Raw genomic sequence first — 25,960 nt, 5'->3', positions numbered from 1 at the left:
GTTGCAGTGAGCTGAGATCGCACCATTGCATTCCAGCCTGGGGGACAGAGTGAGACTCCATCTCAAAAAAAAAATAAAAATAGTTTAAGTCATATCCAGAGATCACAAATTGTGCTGTCAACAACCTAGTGCTGTAGAGAGATAATCCACTTAGAACCATAGATGTAAATTTCTGGGAGAAGAGTTTGATGTTAAAAGGCCTCATCAGAGACACTTACTTTAGCTCACTGGTCTCCATGCCCTGGGCAATGGCCATGATGATTCCGCCGTGATCTCCCCACGTGTAGTAGTGAGGTCCAGGAAGTGCCTGAGGAAGAAAAATTCATGGTGACACCACTGCTGTGAAGGTAACTGTGCAGAAACCATGTGTACATAACTACAGGCATGCACACATGTGCGCACAGACATAACAGCAATGACAACCACTTTAAAACAACTTTTCTGTTCACAGAAGACATTGACATCCATTATCTCATCTGTTTCACACAATCCTAGGGACAGGCAGAGCAAGTTCTAGTACTTCAATTTTTTTCCCAAATGAAGAAACACGGGCTTAATATTAAAATGGCAAACTGTGAACAGCAGAGGTAGGACTCAAATCCAAATCTATGACTCCCACCAACCCTTGATTAAAAAGTAAGTGAGCTTCCAGTTCTACTATGACAGTATTAGCCCTCTATAGCCCATCCTTCCTGCTAATTACAGCTGAAAACTCTGAACAAAAAACAACTACCAGTGGATGCCGAAAAAGTAAACAAAAGCAAGCAGCTTGTGGAGATTTAAAACCTAGAGAAGCTACACACACAAGTCATGAATTTGCTGGTAAAGCTTTGCTGGTAAAGCTTTGCCCAAAGGGAAGTCTCAGACATGGGGTACACCTCAGTCTCAGTCACAGCTAAAACTTCAACAGACACTATTTCTCCCAAAGGAACCAGAGAAAGGAGCCTCTGTAGGGTAGGGAAAGTGTGGATGGAATCCCATAGCAGGGAATGTCAAAAAAGTAAATCTTCTAATTTTGTGTATGAACTTATGTAAGTCACAGCCTAAACCCTGAAGTGTATGTGCATGAAACATACAAACCAGTATAACAAAGGCTTAGCATACTGAACTGAGAGTTAACCTACCACCTACAGAAAGCACAACAGAACTCAGGGTCAGAACCTAAACAGGCTGATTACATGCTGAAACAAAGACATCGATATCCTTCAGAAGTCTTGATTGCATGAATTTCATTCACATGTGCAGAATACAAACCAAAATTACTTAACATACAGCATACAAACATATCCATAAAATGTGTCCAATTCTCAAGGGAAAAGATAGTCAAAAGGTGCCAATCCCAAGTGACCCATATATTAGAATTTTTTTTTTTAATTTTTTGAGACACAGTCTCACTCTGTTGCCCAGGTTGGAGTGCAGTGGTGCAATCTCAGTTCACTGCAACCTCTGCCTCCTGAGTTCAAGCAATCTCCTGCTTTAACCTCCCAAGTAGCTGGGATTACATGCATGCACCACCACGCCCAGCTCATTTTTATGTTTTTAGTAGAGACAGGGTTTCACCATGTTGGTCAGGCTGGTCTCAAACTCCTGACCTCAAGTGATCCACCTGCCTCAGCCTCCCAAAGTGCTGAGATTACAGGCATGAGCCACCATACGTGGCTGGAATTTTAAAATAGCTATTATAACCATGTCCAATAAGGGAAAGAAAAACACACGTGAAATGAATGAGAGAAAAGAATTCCAGAGAAGTGGAAACAATTTTTAAAAAGAAACCAAACAAATTTTATAACAGAAAAATATAAAGTCTGAAACAAGAAATTTACTGATGGGCTCAACATCAGAAAAGCAATGACAGAGGAATTAGTGAACTTCAAAATAAATATAGATCTGTAGAAATTACAGATCTATCTGCATGTTCTAAAGAACATACAGGGGAAAAAAAAGATTTCAAAGAAAAAAAGATTGCCAAGGACACAGAGAATAATAACAGTAGGTCTAATATGTAACTGGAGTCCGAGAAGAACAGGAGAAAGGGACGGGGACAGAAAAAATTTTTGAAGAAATAATGGCTGAAAATTTCACAAATTTGGTGAAAGACATAAATATAGATTCAAAATCAGCATCTACTTAGAGAATAAACTCAAAGTCCTCCTAGACACATGATAACAAAACTGCTGAAAACCAATGAAAAAAAAGTCTTCAAAGTATCTAGAGAAAAATGGCATGTTACACACAGGGGAATGATAGCTAAAGTGAAGACAGGTTTCTCATCAGAACCCACGGAAACAAGAAAACAGCAGACATCTTTAAAGTACTGGAAGAAAATTACTGTCAACCCAGAATTCGCTATCCAATAAACATATCCTTCAAGAATGAAGTTAAAATAGAGATAGATTTTCAAACGAGGGATAAACAAGAGAATTCACAGCCAACAGATCTTGCTACAGGAAATGCTATAGGAATTTCTTTAGGTTGCAGGGAAATTTCCCATGGGGAAACAGAGATTTTTCCAGAACGAAGAGCAAGCAAGAGAAATGGTAAATATCTGGGTAAATATTTAAGTTCTTTGAAATTCATATGACAATTTAAAGCAAAACCAAACACTGCTTTGTGGGTTTTGTAATGTGTGTTGATGTGATAAATATGAAAATATCATATAGGTGGGGGAGGAGAAAAGGGACTTACATGGTTGAAAGGGTTCTAAATTTTATGTTAAGTGCAATATCAACTCAAAGAAGACTATAAAAGATTAGATATGTATGTTGTAATTCTTAGAGAAACCACTAGAAATACACAGAGAAGCCTCCCAAAAAATCGAAATAAAAGTAGAATACTTAATGTATCTAGATAATACAAAAGGAGAGAGGACAGAAGGAACAGAGGAATAATAAATAGGAGAAAAGAAAAGAAAATAAATGAAATATTAGACCTAAATTCAAATATATCAATAATTATATTAAATGTTAATGGCCTAAGCATTTCAGTTAAGCAGAGCTTGGCAGAATGAGTAAAAAAAAGCAAGACCCTACTATATGTTGTCTAGAAGAAAAACTTCAAAGAACTGCACATGGCGGCATGTGCCTTTAATTGCAACTACTTGGCAGGATCACTTGAACCCAGGAGCTCAAGACCAGTCTGGACAACACACAAGACCTAACTTCAAAAAAGAGAAAAAAAAAAAAACACTTTAAATACAAAGACACAGATAGGTTGAAAGTGAATGGAAGTTAAAAGATGTACTATCCAGGGTTGGGCGTGGTGTCTCACACCTGTAACCCCAGCACTTTGGGAGGCCAAGGCAGGCGGATCACTTGAGGTCAGGAGTTCGAGACCAGCTTAACCAACATGGTGAAACCCCATCTCTATTAGAAATACAAAAATTTGCTGGGTGTGGTGATGAACGCCTGAAATCCCAACTACTCAGGAGGCTAAGGCAGGAGAATTGCTTGAACCCAGGAGGCCGAGGTTGCAGTGAGCTGAGATCATACCACTGCACTCCAGCCTGGGTGACAGAGTGAGACACCAACTCAAAAAAAGATGTACTATCCAAATAGTAAACAGAAGAAGGCTACAGTAACCATTTTAATATCAGATAAAATAGACTTTAAGACAAAGGGCATTACAATAGATAAAGAGAGATAGTTCATAATGATAAAAGGGACAATTCATGAGAAAATATTATTATAAATGTGAATACCCTTAACAACAAAGACTCAAAATGTATACCAAAATAAAGCAAAAATTGACAGAATTTAAAGGAGAAACAGACAATTTCAGAATCATAATAGGAGACCTTACCATTCCTCTGTTAGGAATTTAGAGAACTAGACCCCCCAAAAATCAATATGAACACAAAAGATCTGAACAACATTATCAACCACCTTCATATAAATAATATCTATAGAATACTACCTCAAACAACTGCTTAATACATATTCCTTCCCAGTGCACGTGATATCTTCAACAATATAGACCACATGCTGGATCTCAAAACAAATCTCAATAAATCTAAAGGGACTGAAATCATAAAGTGTCTTCTCTGACTATAGGAAATTAAATTGGAAATCAATAACAAGATATCTATGAAACCCCCAAATACCCGCAAATTAAATAACACTTTGCTAAATAACTTATCATTCAAAGATAAAAATCAGGAGATATTATGGACTGATGAAAATGTTCTGGAATTAGACAATGGTGATGACTGAATAATACTAAAAACATTTGAACTGTACACTTTAAAATGGTGAACTTTATAGTATGTGAATTATATCTCAGTTTTATCTGTTTTTTATTTTTTTGAGACCCGGTCTTGCTCTGTCACCCAGGCTGGAGTGAACTGACACAATCACAGCTCACTGCAGCCTTGACCTCCTGGGCTCAAGTGAGCCTCCCACCTCAGCTTCTGGAGTAGCTGGGATCGCAGGCATGCCCAGCTAATTTTTTTATTTTTTGTAGAGATAAGGTTTCACTATGATTCCTGGGCAGGTCTTGAACTCCTGGCCTCAAGTGATCCTCCTGCCTTGGTCTCCCTAAGTGCTGCGATTACAGGCATCAGCCACTGTGCCCAGCCTATATCTCAGTTTTAAAAGGGGACATTAAATATACTCTGAACTTAGAAACACTAAAAATACAATATATCTGAATATGTGGCATATAGCTAAATTAGTATTTAAAGGAAAACTTACAGTTTTAGATGCTTACATTAGAAAAGAAGATATAAAATCAATAACCCAAGGTTATATCTTAATAAGCTACAAAAAGAACAACAAAACAAGGGAAAAAATAATAAGAAAAAAACCAACAAAACAGAAAGCAGACAATAGAAAATCAACAGAGATAATGCAGATTCTTTGGAAAGATCAACAGTATTGAAACATCTAAACTAAGCAAAAATAGAGAAAATACACAAATCACCAATATCAGGAATGAAATCATCACCAAAGATCCTACAGACATAAAAAGATAAAGAGAATATATCATTAATAACTAAGGCCAAGGAATGTCACAACTTATGTGAAGAGACAAATTTCTTGAAACACACAACTCATCAAAATTGAAACAAGAAGAAGAAAATCTGAATAGTCTTATATCAACCAGAGAAATTAAATCTCTTATCAAAAAATATTCCCAGAAAAAAAACTCAATGTCTGGACAGTTTCATTAGGGAATGACTCAAGAAAAAATAACACCAAACTTTGTCCTAAAAAAGAGGAAGAGGGGTTTACAACTCTGCTTGTTTTGTGATACTAGCCAAACCCTCATACCAAAACTTTAAGGTTTTACAAAAAAACAAATTACAGACAGGTATCTCTCACAAATAATGCAAAAATCTTTAACAAAATATTAGCAAATCAAACCGATCTGCACATAAAAAGGATAATGCATTACGACCAAGTAGAGTTTGTCCTAGAAATTCCAGGTTGCTTTAATATTCAAGAATTGATTAATGTAATATTTAATACATCATAGTATTAGAAAAAAATCATTTTAATAAATGTAAAAATAGCATTTGACGAAATCCAGTATCTGATTATGATTAAAAAACATCTCAACAACTAGTAATAATAGGGAACTTACCAAATGTTGATAAACAAATCTGCTAACATCATAGTTAATGGTAAAAAGGCTGAATTGTTTCCCCCAGAGACAGAGAACAAGACAAGAATGCCCACTTTCACTGCTTCTATTCCGTTGGTAACAGGCCCCCCAAAATCTGGCCATATCCTGGCCCCAAAACTGGCCTTAAACAAAATCTCTGCAGCACTGTGACATATTCATAATGGTCCTACGCCCACGCTGGAAGGTTGTGGGTTTACAGGAATGAGGGTAAGGAACACCTGGCCCACCCAGGGCGGAAAACCACTTAAAGGTGTTCTTAAGCCACAAACAATAGCATGAGCGATCTGTGCCTTAAGGACAGGCTCCTGCTGCAGATAACTAGCCAAACCCATCCCTTTATTTCAGCCCATCCCTTCGTTTCCCATAAGGGATATTTCTAGTTAATCTAGTATCTATAGAAACAATGCTAATGACTGGCTTGCTGTTAATAAATACGTGGGTAACTCTCTGTTTCAGGCTTTCAGCTTTGAAGGCTGTGAGACCCCCTGATTTCCCACTTCACACCTCTGTATTTCTGCGTGTGTGTCTTTAATTCCTCTAGCACTGCTGGGTTAGGGTCTCCCCGACCAAGCTGGTCTCAGCATATTCAACACTGTATAGAGGTCCTAGCCATTGTGATAAGAAGAATGAAAGAAATCAGAAGGGAGAAAATGGAGGAAAGGAGGGAAAGAGAAGAAGAAAGAAGGACAAGAAAGAAGAGAAAAAGAAGGACAAGAAAGAAGGGAAGAATGAGAGAAGAAATAAAAGACATTAAGATCAAAAAGGAAGAAATAAAACTGCCACTCTTTGCAAATGGTATGATTGCTTACAAAGAATCTAAAAACCTACTAGAACTAATGAATTACCTTGGCAAGGTCACAGAATACAAGATTAATATACAAAAAATCAATTGTATTCTTACATACTAGAGCAAAAATTAGAAAATAACATTCCATTTACAGTAATACCAAAAATAAAAATAAAAATATCTAGGAATAAAGCTAATAAAAGATGTACAGGACCTCTCACTGGAAACTATAAAATACTAAGAGAAATTAAAGAAGAAATGGAAAAAGATACTGTATTTATGGATCAGAAGACTCAATAGTATTAACACATCAATTCTCCTCAAAATTGATCCCATAAATTTAAGGCAATTATAATAAAAATCCCAGCAGATTTCATAGAAATTGACAAGTGATCCTAAAATGTATCAGGAAATACAAAGGACCTACAATAGTGAAAATGATTTGTAAAATGATCAAAGTTGAAGGACTTACCCTACCTGATCTCAACATTTACTATAAGGCTTTGGAAATTAAGAGAATTTAGTATTAGTGAAAAGATAGACAGATTAATGGAACAGAATAAAGTCCGGAAATAGACCCAATTGGCCTAAAATTGGCCCATATGTGGCCAATTGATTTTCAAACAGGTACCAAGGCAATTCAATGGGGGAGAGAGAAGTGTTTTCAACAAATGGTGCTAAATCAATTAGATCTCCATATGGAAAAAATGAGTATCTACCATCATACAAAAGACTTAAATCCAAAACATATTTTTTAAAACACTCTTACAACTCAAAGAAGATAGACAACTCAATTATTAAAATTAGTTTTTAAAATTTATTTATATATTTATTGAGACAGGCTCTCATTCCATTGCCGCCCAGGCTGGAATGCAGCACAATTACAGCTCACTACATCTTCAACCACCAGGGCTCATGTGACCCTCTGATCTCAGCCTCCTGAGTAGCTGGGACTACAGGCATGCACCGCCATGCCTGGCTATTTTTATTTTTTGTAAAGACAAGCTCTCCCTATGTTGCCCATGGCTCCAGCAATCCTCTTACCTCAGCCTTCCAAAGTGCTGGGATTATAGGCAGAGCCACTGTGCTGGACCAACCCAATTTTTTCTTTCTTTTTTTTTTTTTTTTTGAGACAGAGTCTCGCTCTGTCGCCCGGGCTGGAGTGCAGTGGCCGGATCTCAGCTCACTGCAAGCTCCGCCCCCGGGGTTTACACCATTCTCCTGCCTCAGCCTCCCGAGTAGCTGGGACTACAGGCGCCAGCCACCTCGCCCGGCTAGCTTTTTTGTATTTTTTAGTAGAGACGGGGTTTCACCGTGTTAGCCAGGATGGTCTTGAACTCCTGACCTCGTGATCCGCCTGTCTTGGCCTCCCAAAGTGCTGGGATTACAGGCCTGAGCCACCGCGCCCGGCCCCCAATTTTTTCAAAAAGGCAAAAGGTTTGGCAGATACTTCACAACCATATTTTAAAATGGCCAATGAGCACATGAAAAGAATCATTAATAATCATGCAAATGCCAATTACAACTACAATGAGATATTGTCACATGCTTATTAAAATGTCTAAAATTAAAAAGACTAATCATACCAAGTGTTGGCAAAGATGTGAAGCAATTAAAATTCTCACATACTGTTTGGTGGAAATGTAAAAGGGACAATAATTTGGCAGTTCTTTAAAAAGTTAAATATACACCCACCATGCTGCCTAGCTATTCCATTCCTAAGTATTCACCCTAGAGAAATGAAGAAAATATGCACATGAATGTTCATAACAGCTATATTTGTAATCAGCAAAGCTGGAATGTTCATCAACAGATGAATGAATAAAGAAATTATGATATAACCCTACAATGGGATACGACTAGCAAAGGAAAGAACAACTGATACACGAAACAACTCGGATGAAACTCAAAATCATCGTGATGTGTGACAGAAGCCAGGCAAAAAGAGTATACACTGTGTGAGTCCACGTATCAAAACTCTAGAAAATGCCAATGAATAACCTATGCTAGAAAATGCCAATGAACAACAGAAGCAGACAAGGACGAGAGTAGAGAGTGGCACAGATTGCCGAGGGGCACAAAGATACCGCGGGGAAGGTGATGGAAATGTTTGTTAACTGTGGTGACCATAATTCTGATCAAACTGCACACTTTAAATACATGCAGTGTACCATCCCCTTATCTGCTTCAGTAAAGTTGTTAAAGAGAAAAGCTAAAAATAAAAGAAATAAAAATTATTTTAAAAAGAAAAAAGCACAAAAAAGGGATTCTGAGGATCAGAGAATTTGCAGATGGAAATGTCTGTTTTCTTAATTGTGGTGACCATAATTAATTCTGATCAAACCGTACACTTTAAACATGTGCCGTGTACTGTACCTACATCTGCTTCAATGAAGTTGATAAAGAAAAAAGCTAAAAATAAAAGAAACAAAAATTATTTTAAAAAGGAAAAAGCACAAAAAAGGAATTCCGAGGATCAGAGAATTTGCACAACTAATTAGGAGGAAAAGAAAAGCAGAATTACGATCAGCAGTGCTCCAGGCAGCATCCTGTCCGCTAGAGCCTCTTCCTCTGCCACCACCTGCTCCCGCACACAGCCCAGATTGTCCCTCTAAAGTGAAGGCTGCCCATGGGGACTCGGATGCCCACTCACACAGATAAACTCACAATCTTTTCATCCCCCAGTTAGTTTTCTGCTATGTCCCAAAATAAGGTCTCTTGTGCACTGGCTGCTTCTTGGCAGGCACAAGGCGTGTGTGGAGGGAGGCACTGACAGCTGCCCCAGTAATCGCCAGACGACACCACTTCACTGGAGGAGGAACAAGACACTGCTTTCTACCCAGAAGGAAATCACTTGCAGATGTGCAAATCCCAGATTACACCAACAGCAGAAGGCACAAACAAACCACAGGCCTATGCGCAGAGAAGAGGATACCCCATTTCAAAGGGAGCGTCCAGCTCCACGAAAAGGGGAGGCAGCTGCTTAATCTTCCCTTGGGAGCTGGACAAGGACAACCCGAAAATTCTCCTTCAAACTGCACTCTGACCACAATGGCCCTAACAACCTGCCTCATCTGAACACGTATTTGTGTTTGCCACATAGAGTACACGGTGTCTGAGCCTCATCTCTCTCCTCGGGAGGGATGGTAAGCCCTGCCACAGTGAGAGAAGGCTTGTGACAGGCCTCCGCGAACTGCGAGGTGCCAAATGAATGTTGGTATTTTTATTACTGCTTTACATATTACCTATTCAAATATCAAGGTGAGCACGGTGCATTCCCAGTAAAGCACCATGTGGATGGGAACTATGTCTGCTAGCTCTTCTGAGGACTCCACAGCACTCCTGACATGCTGCTTAGGCTGCCCAGCCTGCATGGCTGCTCAAAGACAAGGTGCTCATCCTGTCAAGGGATCTACTGGGTTTCACCCTAGTGGCTCCTGGCATAATTAGAGGGTCACCCCTGAAAGCAACCCCTACAGAATGAGACCAAACACACGTCCTTGGCCTTAATCGGTGATGGGAGGCTGGAAACAACTTTTTTTTTTTTTTTTTTTTTTAACAAGTTTGGAAATTCTCTAATGCCCAAAGATGAAGATGAATTAGCATTTTGGAATTAGAGAACTAGCCCTGCCATAGGAATTGGTATAATCAGGATCGATATTAGTTATACAACCTTAAGGCAAAAACAGAGTCTACTTCCATAGCACAGAATGAGATGAAAGTGCCCATACAACACAGTCCAGCAAGGACCGGCTTCATTTCAATGTCAATAATACACAAAATAATAATAATAGCCGGTTTCAGGGCTGATACCACTACGTTGTAATTTGCTGATACATGCAGCATATATGCCCTGAGCCCCCACTCCATGCCAGGCACTCTTAGGTCCTAAGGATAAAGAAGTCAGTAAAACAGACATTGTCTTTGCCCTCATAGAACTCATATTCTTAGAACGTTTAGTAAAATTCACACATTTGCAAAGGTCTGTTTTTAATTTAAAGTAACTGTGGATACAAATCAGTGGCTTCAGGTACCTGTCTTTACTTTATAGTCATCTCTGGCATTATTGGTCTCTGCCATGGACCATTTGTGTCCCTGAAATGCCAAGGCACAGTCTGCATTCTCACACAAACGGGAACCAGGGTGGAGGGGAGGGGACTGGGGGAGGGGGCTGACCTCTCGCCACCTGGCTCCAGCGCTGCTAGAGATGTACACGTTTGTCTTGCTAGCCAAGTTCTTTCCCACTGAACCTAAAATGCAAGAGAAATAATTATTTTTAATTTCAAGAGTATGTCAGATAATTACCTTGCCCAGCCAGAAATTCTGAGTAGTATCTAGCAACTAAGAATGCCTTCAAACCACGAAGAGCGGTTACTGCTGGGGAGGTGGTGAGTGATCGCTCTGCATCTGGCTGCTTATCACCAGACAGCCGAACCCCTTGTGAGAACAGGCAAGGCACACTTACCAGTGGCGATGATGAGGCCCGGAGCCGACTCCTTGGACAGGATGGGCATTCTCCGGAGCTGGAGGTTCAGGAGCTGACTGAGGCGCTGAGCCAGATGAAGGGAACAGCCCTGGGAAAGCTATACAACCAAAGTTTCAGGCAGTGTCAGCACGTGATACCATGCCTAGCCCTCCCTGTAAACTCTGCGGCCTGTGTGAAGGCACTGCAGCTGACACGGAGCAAGGAGGCCTGGCCCAGGGGAAACCAGACTCACAGCCCGGCTGTCCCCACACTCCCCAGACAGAGAGGATCATCTGGACCCACATAAATGTCCCGTGGAAGAAGAGAACAATCACAACTTAGAAAGGCCTTCTGAGACTCTCAGGGAATAACAATTAGAAATCAGTGTCATCTCAAGTAAATGGGAAAGTCATCATCTCATCCTATCACTCAGAGATCCTCTCAAGTGACTCAGAACTAAAGAGAAATGAAATGATTTTGCCATATACACTTCCTAAGTCAGAGATGTATTTCAAATATGATTCCAGCAATTCTGTCATAAGAAAGACCAAGAATCAGAAGGCATAAGTCTCACGGATAAGCTCCCCTGATGTACAGTATCAATGCGATATAAAAACCAAAGGATAGGCATTAAATTTTTTGCTATGTATTTTACATTTGCACAAAGGTGTACGTATACAGGGCAAGGCTTCAAGTGTTCAGTCTGGCCTCCATCACTCATGTCCGGATTTTAGTAGCTCTGCAAGCAATCAGGACAACGCCTTTTGCCATATGGTCACACTCAGTTCTCCTGGTCAGAAAGAGCTTGTTCAGTGTGACTCAGATGTAGCCAGGGTTGTGCACAGGAGAACTATGTACTTACGTGGTTATGGGCAGGTAAAAATGGTAGCAAGGTTTGCTGGATGATTTGCTACTTATTTTTGTCACAAAGTATCTGTCTGGCCAGAGTCTCAGTTTGACCACTGAAAACTGGAACAAATTAGGCTGGGTGTCAAAGAAAGATTTATTTGCTTACTCCTCTTTGTGACTCATGGTTTTCTGCCTACAAGGAAGTCTATTCATTGAGGAGGTCCTGTTATCCTCAGGTAATAGACTGATCCATTTCCTATGCATCCCTTCCACCACCTAAACTCAGGAGAAGAAACTGAAAGCTGATGAACTGTCGTGTAGTTCATAAATAAACTGCTCAGTCAGGGAAACAAAAAGCTGAATTTGAGTGATACCATTAATTCGATTTAACTAAAGCCTGACCCCCATAGCACACTGAAAAACACCCAAGTTCCAACCACCCCAGGATCTCACCAAGATGCTGTAGAAGACACTACTAAGGGAGGAGGAAGCACCCAGATATTTGTCTGTATCTATTTATAGGCTGCCTCTTTCCAAAATTAGATTTGATGTGGTAAGCCAAGACCCATTGCTAAATAGAGAAGAAAAACCAAGAAGTAAATTCAAAGAAATGTTCCCAAGGACCACAGATATATCATACAGGGGGGTGTCCACATAGCCCACCATGGACAAACAAAATTCAAAAATCCAAAAGACCAAGTAATGGTCTCACTAAACAAGTAGTACTAAAAGTGAATACTACCTTTTTTTTTTTTTTTCCTGAGTTGCTTCTGCCCAGAAGTGGTAGTGAGACCTTGGAGCAGAGTTTGGGAACTCCAAATGTAGCAACACAGAAAAAAGTCTGCTCCATGTGATATGAATAGAATACTATGTGATACTGTATTTTTTTCAATAAATACTAGACATAGGAAACTACCACAGAGTAGGGCTCTTTCCCTTATGTTAAAAAGCAAAACAAGATTAAAACATCAATACCTCACAATTGATTTTCTCTCCGTATCCCGTGAAGGCTGGAGCCTGAAGAAATTCCCAGGTTCCCCCTTTGTCAAAGGTGATGACCGATCTCATGTTCTCCTCATTCATAGAACCATTAATCAGAGTAGCAATGTAGACTCCTTGCAATCCTTCCACTCGGTGGAAGTCCGCAAATGGCTCATTTGCAAAATACCTACAATATGAAAATAAGCAGCTATGAACCTGAATTGGTATTTGCTTGTTATTATAAATAACATAAAATTTGACCATTTAAACGTACGTAATCTTGTGGCATTAAGCACATTCACAATGTTGGGCAACTATCATTACTATCTAGTTCCAGAACATTCCATCATTCCAAAAGGAAACCTCATACCCACAGGCAGTCACTCTCCATTTCCTCTTCCCTTCCCAAGCCCTGGAAACCACTCATCTGCTCCATGTGTTTATGAATTGGCCTATCTGGATATTTTATATAAATGGAATCTACAATATGCGGTCTTTTGTATCTGGTTACTTCCACTTAGCATAATGCTTTCAAGGTTCATCCACGTTATAGCACATTGTGAGTACTTTATTCCTTTTTTTTTGGAGACAGGGTCTTACTGCTGCCCAGGCAGGAGTGCAGTGGTATGATCACGGTTCACTGCAGCCTCAACCTCCCAGACTCAGATGATCCTCAATGATCCTCCTACCTTAGCTTCCCAAGTACCTGGGACTACAGGTGTGTGCCACTATGCCCAGCTAATTTTTTAATTTTTTGCTAGAGATGGGGTTTCGCCATGTTGCCGAGGCTGGTCTCGAACTCCTTAGCTCAAGTGATCCACCTGCCTCGGCCTCCCAAAGTGCTGGGATTACAGGCATGAGCCACCATGCCCAGCCAGATAATTTGCTATTTTAAAAACTTTGTTTCTTTTCAACTTTTAGGGCCAAAAGGCTTATCTGATCAACAATTCCTAACAGGGGGTTTAGAATGATGAATATAACATACAAAAGTCGACGTAAGAGTCACATCTATTACATCACTATCGAAATTGACTCCAAATCCTCCAGTGAGCCTTCAAAAACAGAAATCATTAAGTCAGACCTACAAGACACTAATAACAGTGCTGAGGCTTAAAATTCAACCCAATCTGTAGGAACATAGCTCAGGGTTACACAGCCCCTCTCCAGGTACTTACAATCTAATTACCCAACACTCTGATCAGATAGAAGCCCACAAGGTCTTCCGTCAGGAAGCTCAGCAGAACCTGTCGACTCCTTCCTAAAGAAACTGTACATACAGCAAGGATGGCTCTAGAAAGCTTGGGGTTATATTCTTAAGAGAATACTGCCTTCCCAGGCTTCATCTACTATGCTGATACCCTGATGCCACAGGAAAGTGGTTTTGCGCTAAAATGATACAAGCATTACAAATAGAGTGGATTTCTGAGAAACTGTAACCAGGTATCATACGTGGCTGTTAAGACTGGAAGCTTAGCCGAGTGAGGTGGCTCACATCTGTAATCCCAGCACTTTGGGAGGCCAAGGATGGGGGGATCACAAGGTCAAGGGATCGAGATCAACCTGGCCAACACAGTGAAACCCTGTCTCTATTGAAAATACAAAAATTAGCTGGGTGTGGTGGCACATGCCTGTAGTCCCAGCTACTTGGGAGGCTGAGGCAGGAGAATAGCTTGAACCCAGGAGGCAGAGGTTGCAGTGAGCCAAGATCGTGCCACTGCACTCCAGCCTGGGTGACAGAGCAAGACTCCATCTCAAAAAAAAAGAAAAAGAAAAAGAAAAAAGACTGGAAGCTTGCCCTTTATTTCAGGGGTTCTGAGCCACTGGCTATGCAATAAAGCAGAGAAACGCTGACCTCCGTCACCCGTCTCCACGCAATCTCTTCAGCTGGATGACTGCCCTGCCACATCAGACAGAAAGACCCAAAAGACAACCTCTGAGGCAGGAAAAGGAACACTAGAAGCCCCACCAAAGCTGCTTCAGGCTGAGGGACTGAGCACAACGCTGAACGAAATGCTGGAGTTGAGACCAAATTCTCTGACATGAGGTTTCCTTAGGTCTAGTTCAGTTATTTTTCAGGGGCTTCTTAGGAACCAGCTGAAGGTCTGTTTCCCTCCTTCTCTGTTGACGTCTGCTCTGCCTCTCTGGGGGTTATCATCACAAACTGTCATCCCGCCAGTTACGGGCTTCTTCTACGTATCGCGGAGGTCTGAGTTTCCCTCATTTAGATGAGCCCTGTTTCTTTCCCGAGTCGGATTCCTGGAGTTTTATCTTTTACTTCTAAGCGGAAGCCTGTCTTCCTGTATCTCACATGCTCCTCCACCAGGAGTCCCAGCCCATCCTTTTCTTTCCCCCACTTGACCTGCCCTGCAACAATTTGCCCCACCCTAAGTACTTTCTCTGAGAGTCCACTTTCTTCCATTTTATCCTCACTGGCCCTCCCCCAGGCACTTCTCCCCTTCTTCCCAGAGTACCCAGGGCCAAGGCTTACCAGGAAGCTCACCAGGTCCCCTACAGCCCCGCTCAGTGCAGAATCCACGCTCTGGCAATACCCCCACCAACTGGGCCCGTGCCCCTCCCTAAGGTGACCCGCGGGCCTGACATCTCCTCAGCACATTAGTTCCTCCAAAGCATCCAACATCTAGCTAGAGCTTTCCATGAGACTCCCACCTGGCACATCCCACCAGGGCCAGGGTCATTCCCTGGAAAGAGCTCTTTCTCCATTTCTCTGAGTAAATCAGAAGCAGTTCCCACACACCATCCTTTCCTATTCCGTCCAAAGACTTGCTCATTTCACACACCAGTTTACTCTAAACCAGCCTGCCCACGTGATGTGCTAATTCACCTTTATCCCATTTCATCCGGCTGAGATCGAGATGCAGATGACAAAATGTCACTCAGCTGAGTACAACGGAACCTCTCTAGTCCTCAGATAAAACCTGAGAAGAATGAGAAAACTGAGTAGGACGTTGGTCTATGACTCTTGACGTGAATCTATTTCCAGTTTCTTCACTGGACTGTGCGCTCAGGCAAGGAGGGGCGGCCTTCGTAACTCTGCAAAGGGCCATCGCTCTGGCTTCTGGCTCATACTCTGTCCCAGCATGAAACATTCACCCTGAATATCTGACACATGTGGAAGACAAGAAACTATTTAGCAAGCTGTGACTTTTCCATTTCATAGCCAGGGGCTTTTAATGGTGAAAAAAGAAGGATGAAAGCATCAGTGAAAGGTCTGAGGGACAGTGATTCACTATTTTAATTATTTAAAAAAGGAGACTATTATTCACCATTAAAATGAATGAGGCACTGATGTATGGTACCCATGGATGAACCTTGAAAACATTACGCTAAGTGAAAGAAGCCAGACAGAGAAGGTCACCTATTATCGTATGATTCCATTTATATGAAACACCCTGCAAAATAGGGAAAAACCCACAGAGACAGAAATCAGACTGACAGCTGCCAGGGGCTGGGAGAAGGGGATAGTGGAGAGAAGCGGCTTAATGGGCATGGGGTTTTCTTTTGGAGAAATGAGAAGGCCATGAAATTAAACAGAGGTGGCAGTGGCGCAAGATTGTAAATGTATGGAATGCCCCCGAACTCCCACTTTAAAGTGATTAAGCTGATGTTATATACATTTCACCTCAATAAATAATATGTATTTTTTTGAGACGGAGTCTCGCTCTGTCGCCCCCAGGCTGGAGTGCAGTAGTGCGATCTTGGTTCACAGAATCCTCTGCCTCCTGGGTTCAAGCATTTCTCCTGCCTCAGCCTCCCGAGTAGCTGGGACTACAGGCACGTGCCACCACACCCGGCTAATTTTTGCATATTTAGTAGAGATGGGGTTTCACCATGTTAGCCAAGATGGTCTCGATCTCCTGACCTCCTGATCCACCCACCTTGGCGTCCCAAAGTGCTGGGTTACAGGCGTGAGCCACCACGCCCAGTCAATAAATAATTTTTTCAATAAAAAATGACAAGCCAGCCTGAAGGAGGTAGGATCTGCCACTGACCAAACCAGGACAAGCTGAGCATCAAAATGAATCATGGCAGGAATGGTTTATAACACATTAAATAATAATAAATCCATGAGTCTGTGCCAGGGAAGGAAAGGAATAAAAGATGACGGCACCTCCCAAAGAGAAGAAACAGGAAGTGGAAAAGCACCATCAGAGATGAGGTAGAAAGCTGGCCACGTGGATATCCAATAGGCCTCTCCAACCAGGTAAGTCCCAAACCAAGCTCGTGATCTCCCCCTAATACTGCCCCTGCCCCAGGTCTCCCTGACTCCCTGTGTGGCCATCTCTTTACAGGCAGCTCAGGCGAAGCAGCAGCAGTCCCCTGGCTCCTCCTTCTTTCACACCCCTCGTTCCCATCCATCAACAAATCCCATTGGCTCTACTTTAAAAATATATTTAGGGTCTGACCATTTCCAGCATCTCTAGTGCCACCACCCTGGGTTCAGCCAACATCCACCCCTACTGGCCTGTATCTCTGCAATCCTTTCACAACTAGTCTTCCTGTTCCTGCCTTTGTCCCCAACAGTAGCCAAATTCCCACACAGCATTGAGGATAACTTCTGTAAAAGATAAGCCACATGATGGCTCACTTATAATTATTTATAACACTATCCATTTATGTTTTACATTCTTTTCATTACATAATGCAATTCACAATTTTTTAATGGAAAAAAAATAAAAGGTGAAATTAGATCATGTCCATCTCCCAGTCTAAACCTTCCATCTCATTTAGAAGGAAAAAACAGGATTGAGTGTGGTGGCTCATACCTGTAATCCCAGCACTTTGGGAGTCCAAGGCAGGCAGATCACTTGAGGTCAGGAGTTTGAGATCAGCCTGGCCAACATGGTACTGTCTCTACTAAAAATATAAAAAATTAGCCTGGCCTGGTGGCACACTCCTGTAATCCCAGCTACTTTTGAGGCTGAGGCAAGAGAATCACTTGAACCCAGGAAGCAGAGGCTGCAGTGACCCAAAATCACGCCACTGTATTCCAGCCTGGGCGACAGAGCGAGACTACATCTCAAAAACAAACAAACAAAAAAACAACAACAAAAAAGAAAAAAACGAAGTTCTTCACACGCCCCTGAAGGCCCTATAGGATCTGAGCCCTGCTCTCTTAGGTCCTGTTTCTTCCTTTTCTCTCCCTCTCTTCAGCCCTTCCAGACACTCTGGCCTCCTCCCTGCTCCTAAAACAGCAGTGCAGTCCAGCCTCAGTCACTGTGCTTCCTGTCTGCCCTGCTTGCAGTGCTACTCGCCCAGGGTTCTGCCTGGTTCCTTCCCTCATGTAATTCAGGCACCTGCTTAAATGTCCCCCTCCTGAAGCAGCCAGTAGAATAAAAGAACACCCTTGCAAATCCCCGTCCCCTGACCTTGCTTTATTTTTCTTTTCAACATGTTACCAGGCAGATCACATATTTGTTTATATTCTATCTTCCCCAACTAGACTATAAACTCCACAGAAGAGGGACTTTGTTCTGATATTTTATTGCTTCATACATTATTTTGTGGCCATACCTAGAACACTGTCTGGCAGAGAGCAGCAGCAAACTTGTGAATAAACTGACAATGGAATGAATTGCCCAGAAACAGTGGGCACAAAGGCGTGCCCTCAGACCTGGCTGTCATGGCTGGAGAGCCAGACCCCATCCCAGACCAGTCAGCTTCACGCGGGAGACTCTTTCCAAGAGCAGAGGGGACTCTAACCACAGCCACACAGGTCACACAAGTCTGGCTGTCAAACGACAAATCAGAATAAATGGTCCTGAAAGGATCTTAAGAACCAGTTCATCCCTCCCAAACCCCCAAGTCCTCCACCACGCCTTGATGGGTGTGGTGCTCAGATACTGCTCACTGCTGGACTGCAAAACAGCTCTAAACACATGATTTACAGATAAAGGATCAATGACGTTGGTGCCTTTCCTTACAAAACACTGCAATTATCTCTATTGAAAAAAAAAAAAAAGTAATGACATCAATTAACCTGATCCACTGGCCGCATATGCCAGCTCTCACTGACTTGATATTTTCCAAGTGCTGTTTTTCAATGCTCAGAAACCACAAAACCAGAACACTGAACAAAAGGAGCTCAAGGGATTGATTAACACAGTAGCTCTGACCCTAAATGTTACCTAGAGCTATAGTTTCCAGACTTGGCTGCACATAAGAATCACCTAGGGTGCTTCCTAAAATCCTCATAACCTGGCCACACCCCAAACCCATCCCACCGTGATCCCTGGGCACGTGAGCCAGACACTGGATTTCCAGAACTTCCCGGGTGAACCCACATGTGCAGCTAACGCTGCAAACCACTGAACCAGAGAGAAGCTAATGGTTGTGTTGGCCTAACAAGGCAGAAGGACTCACGGTCTCCTTACCTCACCAAGGTGTCACTGCCGGCCCCTCCTGGGCTGTAATAGAGCACGTTCTCCAAGGACAGGGAGAACTTCAGCCCCTCTGCCTCTGAGATGTATAAATTGGTACGGTTGTTACTGTGGCTGACACACACAAACACCTGGTCCTCGGAGGCATCTGCGATGTAATATTCCTTTGGAATCAGAAGTCAAAAAAGATATGTCAAAAAACAAATGTGCCCTGTGGGCTTTTTCTATACACACGGAAGCAATGACTTTCAAATGTCCTAGTGACGAATGTGGGCCTAAAGCCCACAGTAAGCTCCCTAACCTTGGCAAAGAAGCTTTGGCGACTTTCCCTTTGGAGAACCTGAGGCGGATCTGCAGCTTAGCGGGCCCCTTACTGGCAAACGGGGCACAAAATAACGGGCCACTGCACTGCACAAATGACCTACAAACCTCTTTCTGTTAATAATGTCTCCCTCATTTTCCCATGAGACCTTTCATTTGTGCAAAGTACAATACGGGTTAATGCATTTCGCTTTATTTTCCCTAAGGTGACCAAAGGAAGGCGGAATCCATAGAAACTAGCAGAGAACTGGCAAGACGGTTCTCCATATGATCCCATTCGTTTGGTGGAAGGTAAGCAAGTGAGCCACTTACCTTTCATCAAGCCAACTGCCAGTGTCAAGACGTTTCACTGTGACCTCCTCTCTGTGGCAATTCCTCTAATGACCCCATCCCATGCAGCTCTTTCCTATCCATCTTCATGTTATAAAGCTGCATATGTAAGCACTTGCTTATGTGTGGTTTCTTCTGCTGCTCAGTTCATAGTCTCTCCAACCTGTTTCTAAAAGGTGGGACCCAAATCCTATCCCCTGTTGGAACTCACCCCTTGCAAGCAATACAGCAGGTACTCAATAAAAAAAAAAATTCCTATCATGCACAAACTTCCCATTGCATCAGTACTGGCACATTGCTCAGATGGCACTGACTCTGGCTCCAATCTCTCTCTGCCAGTGCTGCTCCACTTAAAGCAAACTAAGACTCTCCTTCAGCTCTGCTTCAGTGAAGTGGGAAACACAGACCACAATGGCCAAAGTGTAACTGAGGTCTCTAGAAACCTCTCTGGAAAGTGACTTCAGGGAGGTTCCATCAAATATCCACTCCAGCAGGACATGCCTGCAACACCCTTCCTCTGACCTCTGCGTAAAGACAATGACACTTCTTCCCAACCTCAAGCAGACCCCACTCACATTAATAGGATGTCTTGTGACAAACTGGGCTGCTCGCATGGGCTTCCGGCCAAAGGAGACCCAGAGCTGGACAGAAGACTGCTGTTGACTGCCCAAGAGATGCTGCCAAGGAAGAGGAAAAAAAAAATTAATGGTGCCACATTACAGTCATTCAAAAGCAGCAAAAATAAAAATAGAAGAATCAGATTCTTCCAGTTCTACTGGAAACACAAAATAGACTCTGTGATTGCAAATTCATATTTTTGCAGTGTCTGCCATCACTGGGCAGCTTGGGTTGTACTGCCTCATCTTAGATACCTGGTTTGCAACAGACACTAGATACTCCGTGGATATTAGATAAGGAAGGAAATGGTATGATGGTAGAACTTGGACTAGAGGAGGTTGTTGGAGGCTGCCAACACTTCAGTAGAGTAAGAGATAGAAAGAGGATTGTGTGATGAGGCTGAAGAAACAGGCAGGGAGCCTACAGCCCCCAAACCACTAAAGGGTGAGATCAGCCACACACCATGTACACAAAACATGTTCTTTTCTTCTTTCTACTCCTATTTTTAGATTACAAGGATGCTGCAGTCACAAGGCTTTAATTTGCACCAAGACTTGAGAGAATATTCATTGATTCTGGTGTTCCATCTCTGAATAATCTCATTGAGGAAGGTCTTTTGCTAGAACATATATTCATTGGTAGAGTATTCAACATGATGTTGACCACATCACATTGCATTTTAGAGACTTTTAAGTCACAGCAAGAATCTTGGAAATGTGTATAAAAGCATCAGATTAAGAGCTAGCTCTACCAACTGAAAAAATGACAAAAAATCTCTCTAGCTTTCAGTTTATTCATCTACAAAGGAGAAGCTTATTTGGATCACGACTTCCCTATAGATGGATTTAAATGGTCCAGCAACCCTGTAAACATATATGCAAATTTTTTATATACATTCATTTATTTTGCTATGGAGGCTCCATACATTTTATCAGATTCTCAAGAAAGTCCACAATTCCAAAAAAGATAAGAACTGTTACACAGACTCTGTGTGGTTTCTTCCAGCTGTAAAAGAACATGGCCAGAAACGGAAGGCAAATGTTGCATATCTATCACAAAAGACACAGGGAGGCATACCCTCATGTGGACATAATCATACAAATGACTATTAAACTTACTGAGATGTTGGGATTCCCAGCCAGAGGGGTTACTTCGGCTTCACTTATCCTTGACTAGGTTGCTGTTTATTATAGATATTAACTTCCTAAGGAGTAAGGAACATACCCATTTATTTTATCTGTAATATAACAACTCAGTACCCTGTGCTCACACATGGCCTATGAATACCGTGAGGACCCAGCTGATAAAGACAAAGTTACTTTTACCCCATTTGAGCAGCAGACATTCAAACCACCACTGAACAAATGGCTGAAAGTAATTTGTTTTAAAGAAATCAGGTAGAGAGTTACAAAAGACTGCCCATTAAAATGGAAACCTAAAAACCATATTAATAGCTTGTACTAAACATGGGGCTGTAGGAAATGATGGATCTATTAAAAACGTAAAAGCATATTAACTGAATGAGAAAATAATTCCCAGCAAAATTGTTACATATAAATTCCAAAAGCCCTCATTAAGCTGATAAAATGTTATGACTATCTCAGATGATTAGTTTCAGTCAGCCTATATACATACATTTTTGTGAATATATAGAGGAACGTATCAATGAAATACACATTTTTATGCTTTGTTTTTTACTACTTCCAACTGTCAGTAAAACTTTAAAAAGAGTGATTTCTCAATGACACCCAGGCTCATCATTAGTTAAAAATACTTAACAATTGCTGCTGGGAGGCCTGAGTATTAAGAACATATTTCACAGGTCAGTCTTACCTCATAAATGCAAAAATCACAGAATACCACAATCATCAAACCAAAAAAAATCTCAAAATGCATCGATCCCACTTCCTTCTTGGAGAATTATTCCAAAACCTAGACAATTCAGGTTCACTCTTAATGCATTTTTAAAGAGTTATTATATTGTTTTACTGCCACCAAGAAATATATTAACAATTAAACTATGGTACACTAGTGATTGTAAGATGTATTGTAAGGCTCTGAGATTTTTCTTAACAAACCATAGGTTTGGGGTTGGTTTGTTTTTTATCTCTATTATTATCAAAGCAAATCATACTCATGGAAAACATCCAACAGCACAGATGAGTACAAGGTAAATGCAGAAGCTCTGCTCTGACCTCCACATCCCTCCTCCCACTCTACCCTGCAGAGTGCCCAGTGGCTAACAGCTCTTGTGCATCCTTTCAGAAATATACTGTGCCACCACACGCAAGCATACTTACATAGTGACAGACACTGCTACATCTACCCTCAACACCCATTAGCCCTTTCCTTCCGAGCATTGGGACCCTGACAACATCTGGGATAAATGACTGCACTTCTCTACCATTTTTGCAGCTATGGGTAGTCATGTGATTAAGTACTAGTCAATAAGATTAAAAACAGAAGTTTTGTGTTGGATTTCTAGGAAGGCTGCTTAAATAGATGTAATTGGTGGAAAGAGGTCCTACTTGCTGTCTTTCCTTATTCTTCCTAACTGCAATAAGGACTTGAAGGCTAGTGTGGACGTCTTGAACCACGAGGTAATCTTGAGAATGGAAATCATTCGTCAGGATGGTAGAACATTAAGACAGATATCTGGGTTCCCAAGAACATCAGGACACCGACATACCAGCCCAAGACAGCCTACCTCCAGGCAGCGAGGGGGAGAAAACTAAACTCCTGACATGGTTAAGCAACTTTTCTTTCTAGTCTATTACCAGCAACCTAACACAATTCTAAACTGACACAGGCAATTTAATTTTTCACATATAATTTGGATCATGATATAAATGCTGTTTTATTACTTAACTTTTTCCATTAACAGTGTATCTTACTGTCTCACAATTTAAAACTTTATCACTGGCAATGTATCTTAGACATCTTTCCACTTAACAGCTATTGGTAGGCATTTGGGTTATTTCCAAAAACATTTCTTAAACACACACATGCACACACACACGTATATATTTATTACTTTTTCAGAACTGCACAATACTGTTGGTAGGATGCATTCTTAGAGAAGAATTCTTAAGTCAAAATTTGTATTTTTGATAGCTATCATGAAATGGCTCTCCTGAAAGGCTATACCAGCTAACACATCCACAAACACACATACCTTCATCAACTACTAGGAATGATTTAAATTTAAGTCAATCCTATATCCTATAGAGTCTGAGAATTTACAAGAAGTTTTTTTTTTTATTTTGTTTTCATTTCTGATAATTAAAAATAAATTCGGCCAGGCACAGTGGCTCACACCTGTAACCCCAGCACTTTGGGAGGCCAAGGTGGGCAGATCACGACGTCAAGAGATCAAGACCATCCTGGTCAATATGGTGAAACCCCGTCTCTACTAAAAATACAAAAATTATCTAGGCATAGTGGAGTACGCCTATAGTCCCAGCTACTTGGGAGGCTGAGACAGGAGAATCACCTGAACCCAGGAGGCAGAGGTTGCAGTGAGCCGAGATCATGCCACTGCACTGTAGCCTGGTGACAGAGAAAGACTCCATCTCAGAAATAAATAAACAAACAAACAAACAAATAAATCCATCTAGGTATGTGAATAACCTGAATTTCCCTTTATATTTGAGATTGTGTTAAGAGCAAAAAGAAATGGAGGAGGATCAAGAAGAGGAGAAAGGAACTAAATACAGGATACTCTTATCAAGTAAAGGCCAAAGGATACTGCAATGAGCTATCCCACTGAAAGTTGCATGGCAGCTCAGCTAGAGAAAATGCGTAAAGAACTAAGCCCTCCCAGGGCGTGTGGAAGCACAGGGCCACTAGTTCAGAAGCACCAGAGCCATGGGTCACATCCTGCCTTGTAGCAGCAACAAAGCTTCAGCAAAACATCCTCATCCACATTAATGTTGTTTACAAAAACAAATCATAAATAAAACATAGCTAAAATCCAACATCTGGGATATTCCAGGGGGTAAAAAGGAGTGAGTAGATAGCTAAGGAGAGGTTGGCAAATGTAGGTAAATAATATTGAAGCTGAATGAGGGCACATGGGGAGGTCATATCAGCATTAACTGTTCTTTCGTGTAGGTTGGAAAATGCCTATAATAAAGTTTACAAAGTTAATATTAATTGGAAGCATTTCTAGGAACTCTAAAAACATACTCATCCATAAAAGCAAGAAAAACACTGACAAAAATCTTCAAAATCAACTTTTTCACAATTCTGCAAATGAAATAAAGAGTTGCAAAAATTCAAGGCACATTTATTCAAGAACAATGGCTGAATCTTGGCAAAAATAGCCAGCTTTGTGATGTTTCCATTTGCCCTAATCCCATCCCCCTCTCTCTAGCTCTGTGGTAGCCTTGGAAACCCACAGCCTCACATCTACAATAGCTGTGAAAAACAGCAGCCTAGCAGCCACTGGAGAGGACAGAACAGGTCTGGAGTTCCCAAAAAGCCTGACCTGTCTGGGGGGGCTCACAGGAAAGCTGCATTATCAGCTCTTGTCTTTATATAGCCTGACTTGGTTCATGATACAGACAGCCTTATAGCCAGCCAAGGTATTTACTGAAAACAGTGGATAAAAACTAGCAAATGCTTATCATCATAACTGCTGAAGACAGTATTACCAATTGGGAATGAAAAGAGGCTAACTAAAAAGCTTAAAAGGAAAAACTGGGGAAGAAGATGCCCTTAGGAGACTTCAATAAGCTCTAGAATATTCCTGGGACTCCACAAGGTCAAGCACACAAGAGCTGTGAGTATGCTCAAGAAAGAAATGAACAGGGTCTAATCTCTTACCTCCAGCTAATCTTGAAGCTCTACGTAAGCAGGAAGTGAAGGCTAGGACAGAGTTGTAAACTGCCTGCCAAAGCATTGAAGGTATACCCAAACACACACCCAGAGGCCATTAGCAAAGGCTGAAGGACTTAGTGGTTCAAAGTGTTTAAGAAAATCTCTGTCTTATCATTAGCTGACCAATAAGCTATATTATGAGATACTTCAGTAGCAATAAGAATAAAGAACACAAACTTGATAGCAGTATAGGAAACTCCCTGAACAACAAAAACAACAACAACAAAAACAGCAACAACAACAAATAGCAACAACACAAAACCTTGAGGACGGGGTGTCAGTGGTGTGGAGCTGTCACACCATTTACAATGTCCAGTTTTCAATAAAAAAATCACAGGACAAGTGAAGAAGCAACAAAGTATAGCCTATACACAAGCAAAAAGAGTAGTCAGTAGAAATTGTCCTTAAAAGCTCAGACATTAGACTAAGTAAAAAAAAAAAAAATCAATAAGCTATCATAAATATGTTCAAAGGACTAAAAGAAATCATGTATAAAGTATGAAAGGACAATATGAGAACAATGTCTCATCAAATAGAGAATATCAATAAAGAAATTTAAAAATTTAAAAAAAACAAGCAAATAGAAATTTGGGAGTTGAAAAGTATAATAAATCAAAAGAAAAATTTAGTAGAGGCGTTCAACAGCAGAATGTCAATTGTGATATTTTAGTCTGACCAAAAAAAAAAAAAAAAAAAAAAAAAAAAAAA

The 25,960-nt window shown here is 41.2% G+C and overlaps 1 protein-coding gene across 2 annotated transcripts in view; it reads right to left on the bottom strand.

Annotated features, from left to right (window-relative positions):
• The window catches only part of SORL1 (sortilin related receptor 1), a 180,451-nt gene that overhangs the window by 99,250 nt on the left and 55,241 nt on the right, over nucleotides 1–25,960 (bottom strand). For both annotated transcript variants that reach the window (XM_023208488.3, XM_023208489.3), the window contains 6 exons: nucleotides 20,329–20,430; nucleotides 19,097–19,266; nucleotides 12,699–12,891; nucleotides 10,875–10,992; nucleotides 10,586–10,659; nucleotides 219–307 (listed from right to left, as the gene is read on the bottom strand). In XM_023208488.3, coding sequence (XP_023064256.2) covers nucleotides 219–307; nucleotides 10,586–10,659; nucleotides 10,875–10,992; nucleotides 12,699–12,891; nucleotides 19,097–19,266; nucleotides 20,329–20,430 — 746 coding nt within the window. The remainder of the gene's footprint in view (nucleotides 1–218; nucleotides 308–10,585; nucleotides 10,660–10,874; nucleotides 10,993–12,698; nucleotides 12,892–19,096; nucleotides 19,267–20,328; nucleotides 20,431–25,960) is intronic.

The sequence above is a fragment of the Piliocolobus tephrosceles genome, chromosome 13, assembly GCF_002776525.5.
Source record: "Piliocolobus tephrosceles isolate RC106 chromosome 13, ASM277652v3, whole genome shotgun sequence".
NCBI lineage: Eukaryota > Metazoa > Chordata > Mammalia > Primates > Cercopithecidae > Piliocolobus > Piliocolobus tephrosceles.
The sequence above is the reverse complement of the archived record's forward strand: the minus strand, read 5'-3'. Positions and strand labels throughout refer to the sequence as shown.